Here is an 18,085-nt window from a genome sequence, read left to right on the forward strand (position 1 = left end):
TGCAGTGATGGCTGATGTATTTTGCAGAGTGGAATCAAGACTCCATCCACTCCCTCCCCCTGTTTACCCACTCCCTGCCCGCTTACATGGGAGGGGGACCGTGGAGGCTGCTTTTCTCCCAGTACGATGTAAGCTGCTCAGGGAAACAAGGGGAGGACCTTACACCCCCTCTCTCCTGTGTGTCAGCATATAAAGCAAGCAGCAATCTTGCCTGGAATGCGATCTTAGAGCAGAGGCTGGGGGGCACAACAAACAGTGCCACTGTTTAGAACAAGAGAGCCTCTACTGCATTAGGAATACGCCATTAAGTAAAGACTACCAGCATTACTGGTATCAGCACAGAAACAGCAATCTCCAGCAGTCATTTAGTCCAAACTGACCCAGTTGCTAGGCTTTGAAAAATTACCAGAACATACTCCACTCTTTCATTTAACAGAGAACTGAAGGACAACCCGACACCCGCCTAGCAGAGATTGGGTTTAAATAAATTAGAGATGGATAATGTCTGCGAGATAAACTAGTCCATTCTCTTCTCAGGGCAGGATTAGTCACAGAGTGTACTATCCAGTGCTTCATCCAGCCCCATGTTATAAATAACTCAGGGCTAGATTCTGACACTCTTTCTTACACTGGATGAAGAACACCACTGATTGCAATGGCCTAGGTTATGACTTTAGGCACAGAGCCAAGCACTGCCCCAGGCAACACTGACTCAGATGCCTCTGAATCAGAGCTCCTCCCCACTTCCGCCTTGCTCTGGGAGTTATCAATTTACTGCCGGTTTATACCAGGAACAAATTACAAAACCCCTTCTGCCAGATCATATGTGGTTAAGAAGGTGGAGCCCAGGCTCTTTCCACTCCCTGCCTACCTGCTTGGGGTGGGGAGGTAATTGGGTGTGGGATACCCCCTTACTCTTATGCACCCACATCTGAGTTCTGGGTAGCTTGCACAAGGTTGCAAGGGCAGTTATTAGTTCCCCTCGCTCCCTTGCATGAACAGATAGTCCAAGTCACAACTTAGCCCTATGGGACTATTTATGGAGTAAAATACACTACTTAACATGAGCAATGGTGGCAGAATCTGCCCTACGGTGATAGGACTTTGACATCTCCCTGTGGTCTAATAAAACTTACCCTTTGGAGTGTTTCTCTTGATATTCAAAATATGGACTTTTTTGCAATGCATTTGCTAGATCCTAAAGATAGTGCATTCAAACATGGACTTTATATTCTGTAAAGTGCAATCATCCAGAAGTCTGTGAAGCAAGGGACCTGATTCCACCTCCTATTTGAACTATTGCTAATTGCTAGGGCATAGATTGTGACTTGAGGTGAAGCCCTCAGCAAGCGGGGGTGCATCGGCTGCACCGCCGGAGGCATTGTGACTCAGAGGCACACCTCTTGAGATACAATTTCTCCTCTATTTCCTCCTAGGGAGCAATAATTTACTGCCTGTCTAATTGCAACAGCCCTTGCCAGCTCGGCTTGGCTGGCTGGTGTGTAAGGGGAGTGAATCCAGTGCTCTGCCCTTCTCAACCAATCTGTTGCATGTAACAAAAGCAGGAACATCCAGAGAGTTTTCACTCCCACTTCCCCCTTGCACAGGCATGTCGTTCACCTCTGCCCCCGGCGTGACTCATCCCTCAAGTCTACCTACCCTACTAGTTCCATTTTGCAGTGGCAGGTGAATGATGTTACTTAAATGAGATTTTTTTTGTCTGGCCATATCACTTGCACTCACTTAAAAATCTCTCCCTTTTGTGTAGTGCAGGCGATAACATTGCGATGGCACCGGTTTTGAGAATCAAGCTGGAGCTCCAGCAAGGATCAGCGCACCGCAGGGCAGAACTGAGCAGGCTTATTTGATTTCCATTTCAATATCACATGCACAGAACAATGATTTCTTGAAGCCTGCTGTGGAAAACAAAATTGAAAGCATAAATATATGCAGATGGAATTCAGAGCTGGGAAAGCTTCTGCCAATTTCTGCAACTTATGCATGCTCAAAATATTTACTTAGGAATTCTTAATTAAATAAACCATTCAGTAGGGGTGTACTGTTTCAGATGTGTCACAATGTCACCACAAAATATGTCAGTGGTTCTTTTTAACAAAGATTCCATTATAGAGCTTTTTATCAGACACTCTGGGGTAAGTTTTCAGTACAGTGCACAGGGATTTTAGCCATGCAACTCCTCTTCTAATGGGATTTGTGTGGCTAAATCTCTTCATTCCATGCTGAAAATGTATTCCTACCCAACAGCAATTTAAGCTTAATATTAAGCAGCACAGTTTGAGGTGATATCACAGAAAGGCATCTAATCAAAGACTATACAGTCAGGCTGGTCTAGTGAAAGTCTTGTGTGTTGTACTGCTAGGCAGCAAGGAATCCAAATTAGCCTGGTGCTTTAGATTCACTTGGAGTTGAATTCAGTTGGCCCAGGAGCATCACAAAGGAAGTTAGTGCACCCTGATATCACCCTTTGTTTGGGACTTGGGGTCAAATGCCATTTGTTCCAGTAGCATATATTTTCTGGGGGAAAAAAGTGGTAAAAAGTAAGATTTTTTTAAACAGAAGTGTATTGGGTAAACATGAACTAGATGTAGTATATCTGTATCAAATGCCTGGACCGTTTACTATATCTGTTTGATTTTTACTTTGGTTAGATATTTGTCAGAGCCAACCCGCGGGTCTGTATTTCAAGGCTTGGGAACACCTTTAAGGTTTACATATTTTTACCTGTATTTTATCGTATGGTAACAATTCAGGTTCTACTAATAACAGTAAAAGACATTCTCTCTGACAAGGTGGTAGTTATTTTGTTTTCATTCTCTTTGCTGTAAGGATGGATGGATATGATTTCTATATTTACCAGAATAGTTCTGACAAAGGCCCTGATCCTGAAAACACTTATTCATGTGATTAACTTTATGGACGTGAGCTGTCCCATTGACCCCAATCAGACTGCTCACATGCACAAGACAAACACATACATGTGTTTGCTGGTTAGGGGACTGAGAAAGCAACGTACAAAACAGCAGTAAATCTGCCTTATGGTAGGTAGCAAATGCTTATGGTAGAGGTTGAAATTTGTTCAGAAACATTTGCACAATTTTGCATGAAATTTTACAGCTTTCCATTTCACATACTTTTTCAGCCCTCAAATTTCTGTGAAATTTCAAGGGGCCATAATATTTTTATGACTGGCTTGTAAAATTCACTTGCTCAAGATGCTATGATTTTGCAGTTTTGCATAAAAGTTTGTGAGAAATTACTATGAAAGCAGTGTGGGGGAGAAGTAGGTAGGTAACAAAACTCATTTGGCACAAAAACTGGAATTATTAGAAACATTGCTTTATATGCTTGAAAAACAGGCAATTTAAAACAAACCACCCCTCCTTTTGTTAAGAATATTTTGCTTATATCTAGCCTAGGGGGAACAGTTATGACTGCAGATTGATTTTTTAAAAATCTGAACCCTGAACTTGAGGTTTCAAACTCTTGATGTGAATCCAAACCTTCCCAAACGTCAGGGTATTCCCATGCCCTGTTTAGATTTCGCCTGTTGTAGGTTTGAACTTTAAACTTGTATCCAAACCCAGATTCAGAGTCAGAGTTTTGGTTTTGACCTCTCTTTACTTACAACAATAAAAAAATCACTGCAACCAATTCCCTGTGAATTAATTATTATTAATCTCTAAGAGATGCCACGTGGTTCCATTGATATTGCTTAAATGGGTATTTCACATTGATGAACAAATGTAGAACTCAGAATTGTGCACACATTATCACCGTACTGTATGGTTACACCAGAAATCTGAACAAAGCACTGCACTCAGGATTTCCTTGTGGTAAGACTACTGCTCCTGGAGGAAAGATTAGATGGCAGACAATGGCTAAATGTGGCATGTGGATTGTGGTTTTTTGACAGTTGTTATAAAGCAAATCACTCTCAATCCAGTTACAGATGTAGCATTTAACCTGTCAAAGCCCAAATGTGCAACACAGCCCTTTAGAATGTGTGACAAACGCACAAACTGAGGGATGCCACAAGAAACAGCAGACGAGGAAGCATGGAAGACTTTTGGGTGCATTTCTTTAATATAAATACAGTTTTCCAAAATCTCAGTTTCATGAGTCAGCATTTCTTTTGGCAATAAATTAGAGTAACAATTTAACAGCTAACAACAGGTCTGAGGGATATGCTGGTAAATTTAGGCTGAAAAGAGAGGGCAAGTCCCTTGGGAAGTACTACCAATAACACCCCCACATCCCCCAGTAATTATTGTTTGCATTTATATAGTGCCTTTCATCAACAGTATCTCAAGCCATTTCACTAACATTAGTTAATTAAGCCTCACAACACCTTTGTGAGGCAGATAGGAGTCTACTATTGTACAGATGGGAAAGCTAAGCCATACCGAAGAAAGTCATTTGCCTAAGGTTTGCCACGGAGTCAGTAGCTGACCAAGGCATACAGTTCTGCATGTCAGTTCCACGCTCAAACTACCAGATAGTAGTGAGGTGAAACCAATGCATATCTTTAATGCATGCATACACGCTATGGCCAAAACTGTCCTTTGATTTTGGGTGCCTCAGGTTTTGCGTGCTCAAATTGAGATGAGGTCAACGAGAGCTGCTAAGGACTCAGCTCGTCTCAACAGGTGTCTCAAGTCGACCACTCAAAAATGGAGGCACCAAGATTATAGGAAAATCTGAAATATTTGGCTAACGAGACACACATAGTATTCTCTGAGTGAAAACTTGGCCCTGTAAAGTCAGTGGCAACATTTCCATTGACTTCAATGCAGCCAGAATTTCACCGTTTGTGTAAATACATAGCTGACTTTGATCCAAATTATAATCTTGGGTGCCGTCATTTTTGAGGCCGCAAATTGATACACCCTTTGGACTTGATATTCAGAAGTGCTGCAGCTCTCATTGACACACATACTATATAGTGTGTGTGTTTGTGTGTAGGACTGCTTCTACTGGTATAACCGAGGAAACAGAGCCCACCGGAGGGAAAATTCTACAGCAGGCCCACAATCTCTACTGTAGGGCTCAAAGACAGCCAGAGCCAGTCTAGGAGGCACTGACTGGAGAAGGGGCCCAGTGCACCTCACAGATGCACCTTAGAGATGTGCTGAAAGTGCCCAACCAGCCCCATCTTCTCATGCAGGGAGCCCTGGATACAGTTTAAAGTGTAGTTCTGCCCTGAAAAAATGACTATGTGAGACCATCACCACCTTCTTCAGCTATTCTGCTCCCTGTGTTTGTTTAATGTCACATCCTCTGATTCCAGTGAAAAAACAAATTTTTACTTCCAGCCCTGCAGAAACAACACAGCTGATCTAGATTCTTTTTAGACTCACCCACCATCAGCAGAACTGTTGACTAAATTCCTATTGTGGAACCACCTGTGTAACCCCAATGTCTTCATGTTATGCCTTCATTTACAACCGTGTAACTTGCCTAAATGCAATCAGGTTGCACCTGTATAATTTAAAGGTAATGGAGTTGCAAAGATGTAACTAAAAGCAGAATGTGGCCTGTGGAATCTTTATTTCAGGTGATGATGCACAAGCTCGGCTTGACTTTAAGATCCCAGGACTTGTCAAGATGGCATTGCAGTGTGAATTAGAGGGGTGTGAATTGTAGAGCGCTCTAACATGCTCTAACTGCCCTGTGTAGACCCTGCTGGCACACTATAAAAGGTACTTAGTTCACACTGATGTCGTCCCGTTTCATACAGGACTGTATTAATGTGCATTAGGTACCTTTTAGAGTGCACCAGCAGGTCTACATAAGGCAGTTAGCCCAAAACATGTTAGAACGCTCTACGATTCAGAGCCTCCTAGTTTGTGTAGACAAGGGCCCAGACTGAGTTTGCAGAGCTGGCAGTTAAATACTTGTAAACTGAGCAAATTTGTTCTGGAGTCATTAGGATGAATAAACATGGAACCTTGTCAATGCTATTTATAATAAGCCATTTTCAGAGTAGAACCACATTTGAAAGCTGTTCTCCCCCCATTGTCTTACGTTAAAGCAAATCCCTTGTATGAAGCCCCCTGCAGTCAACTGTGGTTTCAGTAGTGATCCATCATGTAGTTGCATTATTGATTTAGTTAGTTGGAAATTCATACAGCAGCATTTTGTTAGTCACTGGAAGTGGCCTCCCACTAATGTCCTTCATGTTAAAATGTGTACACTTTGGAATTTCATGTGATTGACTGTACACAATGCATATAAAATGCCTTTTCATTATTGCCACTTGACTGGCATAAAAGGACAAGACCTGGCAATTAATACAATTCAGAAAGGGATCCCAGCATTTTAAAGTGATCATAACAAAGTGCAAATGTTTCTAGCCCATAATTCACCAGTTATTAATGCAATACATTTTTTCTCCTTTTAAGCCTTTTTGTACTGCAACATGATCATACTATACACATTGTACTTACCAGTATCGCATGTCATGATAATCAGAGGGAGAAAAGCCCTATAAACAATGAAAGAAAATGGATTAGTTGTTATGTAGTATTGAGAATTGCCTGAATCCTAAACCAAATATTCAGGTTTCTTCACTATGACCCAAATTCTTCTCTAATTTTCACAGATTCATAGATTTTTAAGGCCAGAAGAGACCAAACGATCATCTAGTCAGACCTCCTGCATAACACAGGTTGGAGAACCTCACCCAGTAATTTCTGCATCAAGCCCATAACGTGGTTGAGCTACAGCATATCTTTTAGAAAGACATCCAAGTCCTGATTTAAGGACTCACACATTTAAAGATTTTATATTGTTAGTTAAATAGAGATAGGCCAGAACCAAAACCTGGTTCAGAATATGCCAGAATTTTGGGAACTTTTGGTTCCATTCTCAACTTTGTGTCTGGGCCCCAGCACCAGTGAATTAAAACTCCCAATCTGAACCTTCATGTCCCAAACTTTGGGAGGGGTCAGATTTGGATCCAAATTTTGTACTTCTGACACATCTCTTTTAAAAAGGAAATACAGCACACTATGCTCACATTAACTCTTCTCTAATATCCTAAAATTCAAATGATTCAACCAGATATAAAAGCTGTGGATAAATTTAATGGAATGTCAATTTAGAAAGCTCTGCCAAATTGAAGATTAAGGGTAGAACTGGCTGAAACTCTAAATCTCTGTTCTGTGGGAAATTCAGATATTTTGTTTTGGTGAGTGCTTCATTTCAATTTTATCTTTTTTACTATATTATCTATTATATTATAAAAGTAAAAATGATAAAGTTGAAACAAAATGCTTCAACCTTGTAGAAACAAAATGTTTCAATAATTTGTCATTGACAATTTTGACTAAATCAATAACGTTACTGGTAAATGTTTTGATTTTGTCAAATTGGTATTTTCCTGTGGAAGACTCTTCTGTCAGAAATTTTTTGACCAGCTCTAATTAAGGGCTACATTGTTGCTGCCCTGAATGAGTGTGCAAGGTGGTGGGGGAACAAGTTCACCCTTTTATGGACCCACATAGGAGGCAGCTTCAAATCTTGTGATTCATGGGCCACATCCAAGTGCCTCAGCCCTGTCCGGGGGTGGAACACGTACTTTGCGGAGATGGTCAGCAATGGTGTTTGTTGTAGACACTTGTCTTCTAGGAAGTGAACTGAGACCACCAACATTTTTTCAGTGCACAGTAAGCTATTGGGTGAGCTAGCTTGGTAAATGGCACAGAGAGCTCCTTCCCTGCAGTATGAAGAAACTTCCAGAGAGGAAGAAGCCATGAATTGTCTCCCAGCACTCCAGTTTGCATTGGGATAGGGCAGTGGGCCTGGCTAGCTCTGCCAGCAGCTTTTACTAGGTTAGAGGAAGTTTGTCTAGGTGCGGTGGGGCATGGAACAGGCATAACGCCTCCAGGCACCACTTACCCTCTCCTTAGTGTGGCTCTGAATTTAAGAAGCATAACCTAGAATGTTTTCATGGCAACTAGTCTGGACATTCCTGGCCATCAATTCTAGCCCATGGGTATAAGAACCTAAGCCCCTTGGGAGCGTAAGTCCCATTTGCAAGAATGACTTAGGAGCCTAAATCTTAATAAGTCTTTTGAAAATGAGACAGGCTCCTAAATCACTTAGTCCATATTGAAAATTTTATCCCATGTTTTATTTTTTAAAAAAATGCTGTACATGCATCAGATAAAGGTGTTGAAAAATGAACTGGAAAATGATAAATGTATGGCCTAAACTGGAAATCTTGTCAAACTTAAACAGTTAGTTGGCTTACATTGGGCAGATGCAAGGTAAGGGCAGTCTTCAGAATGAGTTGTAACTCATGAGCTATCGCTCTGAAAATATATTGAAAAATAAGAAAGACACAAGTTTCAGTTACAGATGTTGCATGTTGGTGAGCATGTTGGTCCAAGACGTTTGCCAGGTCTGAAAATATGATTTTGTGCCATATCTTGATTAATACTCATAAATTTCCATTATTCACTCAGTACTTTAAGTTAATAATAATGGGCAACAATGTTGGTAGAATAAAGTCATTCTCTAAATTTTATTCCATAGTTTAAAATTAGAGGTGGGTGAACAGCTCTGGTAAATTAAATACTGAAGCTGAACCTAAGCACAACACTCAAGATGAACCTGAACCTTTGAGACTCTACAAAGTTCAATGACATGTTGACTTATGTTTTTCAATATTACTTTTCACCTCTCCTTACTTCCTGGTTTTATCTGGGACCAGATGCAGAATTGCCAATATTCCATGAACGAAGCTGTTCATGTGGGCTTTCTGGCCCAAATGAAACCAGGAATTCCTGGAAATTTTGCAAGATTTTCAACCCCATTTGCCAGACCAAAGCGGTTGAGATAAGTCTGCATAATTATAGGAACCAAACTTCCAAACATTTTGCTGTTTGCCCATTGCCTTGTGAGCCACACTGCAATGTGGAACAAATGGAGTTAATGGTCTCAATTAAATTCTAATGCCTCTTTCTACTTTTCTTCAGAGCTTTGTCATCTGTGGTGGCTTTAGGAGCAAATATAATCTGCAACAAAATCCCAGGCTTGGCCCCGCGGCAACGAGCGATCTGCCAGAGCCGCCCTGATGCCATCATAGTGATCGGAGAAGGGGCACAGATGGGAATCAATGAATGCCAATATCAGTTCCGCTATGGCAGGTGGAACTGCTCCGCGCTGGGAGAGAAAACAGTCTTTGGACAAGAGCTTCGAGTAGGTAAGGGATTCTTTAAAATAGTGTTGTTAATAATAATAAATTGGGACTGCTCGCCTTTTGGCTCTCCCCTTGCAGTGCTTTAGAGATGTAATGCTATAAGGCATTTACACACCACACAAAATAAACCAATGCACCCTCCAGAACAACAGTGGCACTTTTTCTGATCTTAGCTAACCCTATTTTGTAGTAGCTGAAAAATGCGTAGAGATTTCTAGGTTGAGTCTTTCATTATTCATACCACTCCACATGTGATAATGACTAGAATATTCTGTATGGGCAGCAGTAACCTGAGTCAATTTCATCCCATAATTTCATAACAACTTTGTAGGCATTTAGGACTTCAGGATTGTTACTGTGCTGCATACTATGACCAGTCAGAATTCCACAGTAATAGTGGGAATGGAACTAAAATCAGCTCCATCCAGTACAGAGCAGTGATGCATAAATATTCTGCTCAGATTATTATCATGTGAAGATGACTCTACAAATTATCTGAAGTGAAAAATATTAAAAAAAAATTACTTGGCATATAGGACAAACTCTTACAGGATAGTCAGTATCATGTGTTATCACTTTCCACCAATTCTATGTGTGATGATATTTCATGAGGAGAGATCTTACAAAATAACTCTCTATATCTCCAACATTGACATCGTCACTGTCATCTTCAGCTCAGCTCAGGATTCTGGTCAGATATCTTTCCCTTTATCTGTCTCTCAAAAGCTGCCCTAGCACCATCAATTGCACAGTTTGTTATTTAAATGCAAGAGTACTGGTTTGTTGTGTCTGGTTATCACAATGTTTCATTGAATCAATATTTGCTAGAAAGAAAGCATATAGTCCCACACGTCCCAGAAAATACTACAATCACCTTCCTTTGTGTAGCTGTAAATATCTTCCTTGGATCAAATTCTTCTCTCGGTGATATCTGTGCTTGATTTTAATAAGGGTGGTCAGTCACATGGGGGAACCAAAAGTCGAATTTGGCCTGTGGTGTTCAATCAGTGATTTCTGTAACACTGTGAAAGAATGACATAACTTTATGCACTGCCCATGTGAGGAGTGAAGGGCTCGTATGTAGGGTGACCAGATGGACAGTCCTGATAGTCTGGGCTTTTTCTTATATAGGAGGCTATTACGCCCCACCCCCTGTCCTGATTTTACACATTTGCTATCTGGTCATCCTACTCATATGGTGCTTGGGTTGTCTTGCGGGAGTAAGGCATTTCCTTTAACACTAGTGAGGAGTGAATCTCAAAAAGCTGATGTTTGGTTCAAACAAGCATTGATTTGAATATTCACCCAACAACTATGCAAAGCCTTTGAGTTGGATGCAGGGCTGAAAATCTCATGGGCACAATGGGCTATTTCCCAAACTGCTGTAAACCAGCATAACTGCACTGACTTTAGTGGAGCTGATTAATATCAGCTGAAGACCTGGCTCAGTGTGTCTTGGCACTTCCATGTCACACAAAAACACAGAAGTGCAGAAGAGAAAAATGGGAGAAACTATTATCTGAACTTTTCTGAAGCTCAGAAAAGGTTTGGCTGCATTTGAGTTTGGCTCGGGGAAGGGCAGAGATGAAGAGGTATTGTTATGTCTGAACTGGTTGACTCATCCTTTCCAAGTAGTTTCGCATTCATGCAATCTCACTGGTCAGTGTTTCTTTCTACACTTGTAGTAAGATATTTCTAAGTTCATCTGGAGAAAGAAGGTTTTCTCTTTTAGTCCTTTTTACACCTGTAGCAATTTTCTGGTCATGCAAAATGGGGAAAACATGGCTGTAATTTTGTTGGATACTGGCATAATCCTTCAGTTCTCTCACTGTTGCACAAAAAGAAGGGCTCCAGAAGGGGAAAGAGGTTGACAATCCTCAAACTAGCAAACCTCCAAGTAATGGGGGTAATTTGAGTTTTATCCTTAACATTAATTGCACCAGAATGACATCAAGCCACCTAATTACACAGGCACTTCCTTGCTGCTGCCTACTGAGGAGAGAGAAATGGCTGAACCTCTTCAAATGCTAGTGGTTTGGGGGTTTTAATGTTTAAGGGGAAGCTTTTCTGCTACCTCACTGACATCTGTTGTTCAATGGTGAAATCATGATACACTGTTGATAGTGAAGCTGCCCGTGACTCCACACCTGTAGAATTTCTTCAGTATCAATTCTATTTTATTTATTAGATTAGTCATATTTTGCTTACCCTTTGCCAAGCCAGAGGCAGTAGGAGTCAGACTATGCCAATGCCAACATGTGTTTACCTAATTCCTTTGTTCTGGCTGAACCAGGAGTATCTGGTTGTTGAGCCCTATCACTCTATTTACTTGTGCTTTGGAACTTAAACTGGGGTGTGGACATGTGATGGTTTTGCAACTTGGGGCTTGAATTAAGAAATTAATGGTAATAGTGCACATGGGGCAGCTGCAGCATTCAGAAGCCCAACTGATAAAGCCCTGAGAGTTCCCAATTTACCAACCCTCCCCACCCTCTGCCATGGCAAGTAGTCAGATGCTGTTGCTCAATACAGATTTTCTAGAAACGTATATGTGCCAAGTACAATAAGTGCTGCACTGAAAAAGAGCTGTGTGTTTATGCTCTCAGGCCTTGATTCACTAAAGCATTTTAAGCATGTGCTTGACTTTAAGCGTGTGAGTAGTCTTGATGATGTCAATGAGATAACTCATGTTCTTAAAGATAAACACATGCTCAAATGCTTTTGCTGGACTGGAGCATCAGTGTTTAGTCTTTGATGAAAGTGCTTCTAGCCCTGTGTAATTTTGCTCCTAGTAGTTGAAGACTGGGAAAAGGTATGAGACCTTAAATCTCCAGTTTTGAGCAACTTTTGGTTTGTCATTTTGCTTTGTTCTTTGCTAATCGCCATAGTTTCTTCTGTTCAGCACAGCTGAAAACTGCACTTTTAAAAACCTACTTCTTTTCAAGGGTAATACTAATGATTTTAGGGTAATGTGATATGATTAAAATATGTCTGGATGGCTTCTGTAAGGAAAAAAACATGCCTCTCTAGTCTGCTAGAATTCTTTGTGTATGTCAACAAAACAGTGGCTAAAGAACCACTAGCTGTCAAAATTTATCTGAAGTCATAATTTAAAGTCCCTCATGAGACTTTGTGGCCATGGTTAGAGAGTGGATCAGAAATGTGTAAGAGAGACAGTAAGGATGGATGGCAAAAAGTTAACAGTGGGATGCCACAAAGACCAGTGTTTTTAACATAGTAATTAAGGATCGCGGGAAAGAGGTGAGTAGTGAGGTGGAACTTTTGCAGATGACATGTTATTTAGCAAAGGTAGATCTAAATGGACAATATGACTGGCAAATGCTAACCAGGCCTCCCTGCCCTAATGTAAACAGACAGTTTATCTAAGCCAGTGGTTCTCAACCAGGGGTACCCATACCCCTGGGGATATGCAGAGATCTTCCAGGGGGTACATCAGCTCAGCTAGATATTTGCCCCGTTTTACAACAGGCTACGTAAAAAGCACTAGTAAAGTCAGTACAAGCTATAATTCCATACAGACAATGACTTGTTTACACTGCTCTATATATACTATACACTGAAATGTAAGTACAATATTTATACTCCAATTGATTTTTATAATGATATAGTAAATATGAGAAAGTAAGCAATTTTTCAGTAATAGTGTGCTATGACTCTTCTGTATTTTTATGCTTGATTTTGTAAGTAAGTAGTTTTTAAGTGAGGTGAAACGTGGGGGTACGCAAGACAAATCAGACTCCTGAAAGGGGTACAGTAGTCTGGAAAGGTTAAAAGCCACTGATCTAAGCCCAGTGCTCACTACTGAGCTGGACGTCTCTTTCTCCCGCCAAGCTGGCCAACCAGCTCCACTCCATCCTGCTCACTCTGGGGCCATGCCTACCCTGCAATCAGAGGTGTGATTGTAGCATATGTAGACATATCTGAGCTAGCTTTCATCTGGCTAGCTCGGGTACCAATAGCAGCAAAGCTGTGACAGCATGTATGGCGGCACTGGGGTGTGCAAGACCGCCTTGGTCCTGAGTACATACTCAGGCAATCAGCCTGTATGGAAGTCCGTTCTGCCGCACCTTCACTGCTATTGTTACCAGAGCTAGCTTGGTACATCTACATGTTCTGCCATCACACCTCTGATTGCAGTGTGGACATACCCTGGGTGAGGTCCTTCAACACTCCTTTCCTGCCAGTTGGCTCATACTGCAGCTACTTCTAGTCCATATGTCCCCTCCCAGCTCAGTTTCAGCCCAACACAGGTTGGGGTAGAGAAAAACATTGTTCCTCCCCCCTTGATGGGGGTGGGGTAGGGTAGGGAGGTAGTTCAATAGGAAGGAGAAAAGTCACTCCCCTCTACTTGGGGTGAAGGAAGAAGATACCTGAGTGTGCACTACACCTCAGTTGGGCAGATGACAGAATATTAGGTCATCTCCCTTGATTTGGGGTTGGAAATCATGGGCCCTTATCCCCTGGCTTAGAGGGAGAATATTGTAGATGGCCCTTGTTTGCAGAGTTTGTGGCAGATTGTGTGTGTGTGTGTGTGAGAGAGAGAGAGAGAGAGAGAGAATGTATGGCAGAGTAGGCACATATAAGCACATATGCATGCCTGGTGGAGTGTGGTGGTATATATCTTGCAAAGTGTGTGTGTGTTGTGTGGCAAAGTGTGGGTATAAATGAGTGGTAACATGAATGGAAAGGCATTAGAGATAGAATAGACTAGAGGAGTGTTATTAGGAGACTGACTAAGAAAGTCAAGAAAGAAACGGGAGGAGTTTGGGAGTGGGGCACAGAGATAAAGGAATGAAGGGGGGTAGTGAGTGGGGAAAGGGAGAGACTTAAGAAGGAATGAGAGACAGAGGAAGATTAAGAGAATAGAGGGAGAAAAGGGGAAACTGATAAAACATGGAGAAAGAAGGAGAGAGCAGAGAAATCATAAATGGAGCATGAAAGCGAAGAGATGGAACAACTCGTAGCTGAAGCAATAGAATGAAGATGGAACAATGAAAAGGAAAGGAAGGGGCACACAAGAATGTACAATAAAAGTAAAAGCAAGAAGAAAAAAAATCTGAAAATGGCTTAAGAAGACTCCAGATGTGATCCAGGGAATTATAAACTGGTACGCCTTACATCTGAAGCTAGTAAATTAGTTGAAATAATAATTACAAACAAAATAACAACACACCTGGAAAATCATTATAAACAGGGTTTAACCAGCATGGTTTCTGTAAAGGAAAGTTGTGACTCACAAATTGCTTACAATTCTTTGAATGTATTGTAAAATGGTGAATAGAGGAGAAGAGGTTGACATAATTTATTTATGTGGGTGAGGTAATATCTTTTATTGTACCAACTTCTGTTGGTGAGAGAGACAAGCTTTCAAGCTCCACAGAGCTCTTCTTCATCCACCTTGTCTCTCTCCCCTATCCTGGGACCAACACATCTAAATAAATTGTTTGTTGTGTTGTTGTAGACTTTGCAAAGGCCTTTGATAAGGTCCTACACAAGAGGCTACTAAAGAAACTAACAGGTTTCAGTGGTAGTTGTGTTAGTCTGTATCAGCAAAAAGAACGAGGAGGACTTGTGGCACCTTAGAGACTAACACATTTATTTGGGCATAAGCTTTCGTGGGCTAAAACCCACTTCATCAGATGCATGGAGTGGAAAATACAGTAGGAAGATATATATATACACACAGAGAACATGAAAAGATAGGGGTTGCCATACCAACTCTAACGAGGCATATCAATTAAGGTGGGCTATTATCAGCAGGAGAAAAAAAAAACTTTAGTGATATCACTACAAAAGTTTATTTTCCTCCTGCTGATAATAGCCCACAAGTACTCCTTGTTTTTGTTTTGTTTTTTTAAAGAAACTAAGTAGTCATGGGGTGAGACGCAAAGTATTGCCACGGAGCAAAAACTAGCTAACAGACAAAAGCAAAGAGTAGGATTAAATGGTCAGTTTTTATCATGGCAAAATGTTAACAGTGGGGGTGCTTAAAGGTTCTGTACTAGGTCCCATGTTGTTTAATATATTTATTGATCATCTGGAAATGGGGTGAGTAGTGAGGTAGCAAAATTTTGAAGATGACACAAAGTTATTTAGGTTAGTCAGGGCCAGACAAGAATACGAGGAACTTCATAGAGATCTAAACGAGCAAGATGAATGGGCAACATGATGGCAAATGAAATTCAATGTCAATAAATGCAAAGTAATGCACATTGGAAGGAAACATTCAAACTACTCATACACCTTTGAGAAAGGAACCTGGGTATCACTGTAGACATCTTAACAAAGACCTTGGCTGCATGTGCAGCTGGAGGCAAAAAAGGCAAACATGGTACTAGGATGCAGAAGGAATGGGATGGTGAATAATACGGAAAACATAATGCCTTTCTATAAATCAATGGTGCAGTCTCATCAGGCCAACTGTGTGCAGTACAGGTCACCCCATCTCAAAAAAGGATCTGCAGAACTAGAGGGGATTTGGAGAAAAGTGATGAAAATGATCAAAGGCATGGTAAAACTTTTATATAAAGAGAAATCGAAAGGATTGGGCTTGTATATCATAGAAACTAGATGACTAAGACAGGACGTGATGAAAGTACATAAAATAATAAATGCTCTAGAGCTTCTGTTCTCCCTGTCTCATAACACAAGAACAAGGACAATGAATGAAATTAAGGAGCTGGGAAATTCTAAACTAATAAAAGGAAATACATTTCAAAGAGCATGTAGTTGAACTGTGATACTCATTGCCCCAAGAAGCTGTTGAGACCAAGAACTTCACAAGATTAAAAAAGGGATTGGGTATTTATTTGACTATCAAGAATAACCAGAGCTATCATAATAAATGATAACAAAAATTTAGAAGGGATATAAAACCTCATGTGTCAAAGCTTAAGACAATCTCTATTAGAGACCAGGATGAAGCATAATGTGGGGGAGAGATTATCCCACATCAGACTATTACAGGGCTCTTCCTCTGGCCACTGCTGGAGACTAGATGGACCTTGGATCTGATCCAGTATAGCAATTTCTATGTAGCTGAAAATTTAAACTTTTGTATGTGTGAATATTGATTAATACATTGTTCTTTAGGAAACTTTCTGAGACTGGAAAATGTGTTAATAGTGCCACTTAGTCCTGAGGGAATTCTGAGTCACTGTGCATGTGCAGAATTCATGTCCCCCGCAGATTTCTTTGCTTCCTCACAGAAAAATTACTTCTGGCAGAGAAGCAAAGCGAAGCTCAAGAGTGGTCATGTGCCCTACCCTGGCAGCGCAGGCAGGTTGGTTTGGGCACCTGGAGCAGCCAGTAGAGACGTAAATCACCACCGGGAGGGGGGTGAATGTGTGAGAGAGAGACTCTGTCCCTCTCACTCGCTATTGCAGCATGCTCGGCGTGGAGGGGTAGGGCTTTGGGGTGTTTCTGAGGAGGTAGGTGTGGGGTAGGCTCTGTCCCCTCAGGCAGAGCAGAATGTAGCAGCCTGCCTGCTTACTGAATTATTCCCACTGTCTTTGTGAATTCCCTCAGGAGTATAAAATATGTGTAAAAGTTTTAAGGATCCTTTACGTTGCCAGAGTGGTGTAAAAGACAGTATGGCTCTATAAATGCTTATACTGCTTTAGTGATTAGAACTGGTCTACATTTTTGGACTGAAAATATTTTTTATCAAAATGTACTCAGTGAGCTGTTTGCTACTGACCTTTCTGGAGATGGTCAGTAGCCAATATAAATTGGGAGTTTGATTCCCCTGCCCTCACTTGCTCTTCAGTTACCTGTGTTGTAACCCTGAGCATTTGGCTGCATATATTTGTTGACTAATAACTCAAAATAAAGGGTCAAACCTAGCTACATTACTATTAGGCAAGAGGGTTTGCTCTCCACTCCCATTCTCTATCCATTGTATTGTAGTTTAAATAAATTACTGACATAATTGAAACCAGAGTGATTATATTGCATTATTTTGACAAATAAAATGTGCAGAATTTTGTGGAATTTTAAAATATTGTGCACAGAATTTTTTATTTTTTGGTGCAGAATTTTTAATTTGTTGGCACAGAATTCCCCCAGGAGTAGCCACTGTATCTTCTTTGACTTTCACCTCAGGATTAAAATTTAGGGATGAGATTTTAAAAGAGGTGCTGGAGGCAAAATAGCTTTAAAATTAAAGATATTAAAATTAATGGATGATATGTGGTTAAATCTCTTACATGGCTTTGGAAAGCTCAGCGTGGGCACTCAGTTTCTGTATATTTTATTTCTGTTCCTTGCAGTTTTATGAAACTCTTACTGAAACTCTCTCTTACTGTTTGTTTGTACAATGTCTGGGACAATCCTGATCTCAGTTAGGGACAGGAGACCCTAGTGTAATACAAATAAGGTGGTGTGGTTATGACCGGTTCGGTCACAAAGACCCCCTTGGGACTGTCACCTGGTGTGCTGAGACTACCTCTGTCATAAACATACAGCTAAGGGTAGCATAAAATCCCTCCTTTACCTATAAGGGGTTAAAAAGCTCAAAAAACCTGGTTGGCACCTGACCAAAAGGACCAATAAGGGAAGAAGATCCTTTCAAATCTGTGGGGGGAGGTTGTTTTTTTTTGTTCTCTCTTTGTTGGGCTCTCTTGGGACAGAGAGAGGGACCAGGCAGGAAAAAAACCTTTCCTAAAACCCTACCTGAAATAAGCACCTAAGATTACAAAAACTGTAAGTAAAGCAAGGAAATGCGTTAGATTATCCAATGGGATCCAAACCCCTAATAAATCCGTTTTACTCTGTATAAAGCTTATACAGGGTAAACTCATAAATTGTCCACCCTCTATAACACTGATAGAGAGATAT

The 18,085-nt window shown here is 40.9% G+C and overlaps 1 protein-coding gene across 2 annotated transcripts in view; it reads left to right on the forward strand.

The window, feature by feature from the left end:
* Positions 1–18,085, forward strand: part of WNT7B (Wnt family member 7B) — a 127,672-nt gene that overhangs the window by 59,128 nt on the left and 50,459 nt on the right. For both annotated transcript variants that reach the window (XM_074949033.1, XM_074949023.1), the window contains exon 2: positions 9,003–9,229. In XM_074949033.1, the coding sequence (XP_074805134.1) occupies positions 9,003–9,229 (227 nt within the window). The remainder of the gene's footprint in view (positions 1–9,002; positions 9,230–18,085) is intronic.

The sequence above is a fragment of the Natator depressus genome, chromosome 1 (genome assembly GCF_965152275.1).
Source record: "Natator depressus isolate rNatDep1 chromosome 1, rNatDep2.hap1, whole genome shotgun sequence".
NCBI classification, from domain to species: Eukaryota; Metazoa; Chordata; order Testudines; family Cheloniidae; genus Natator; species Natator depressus.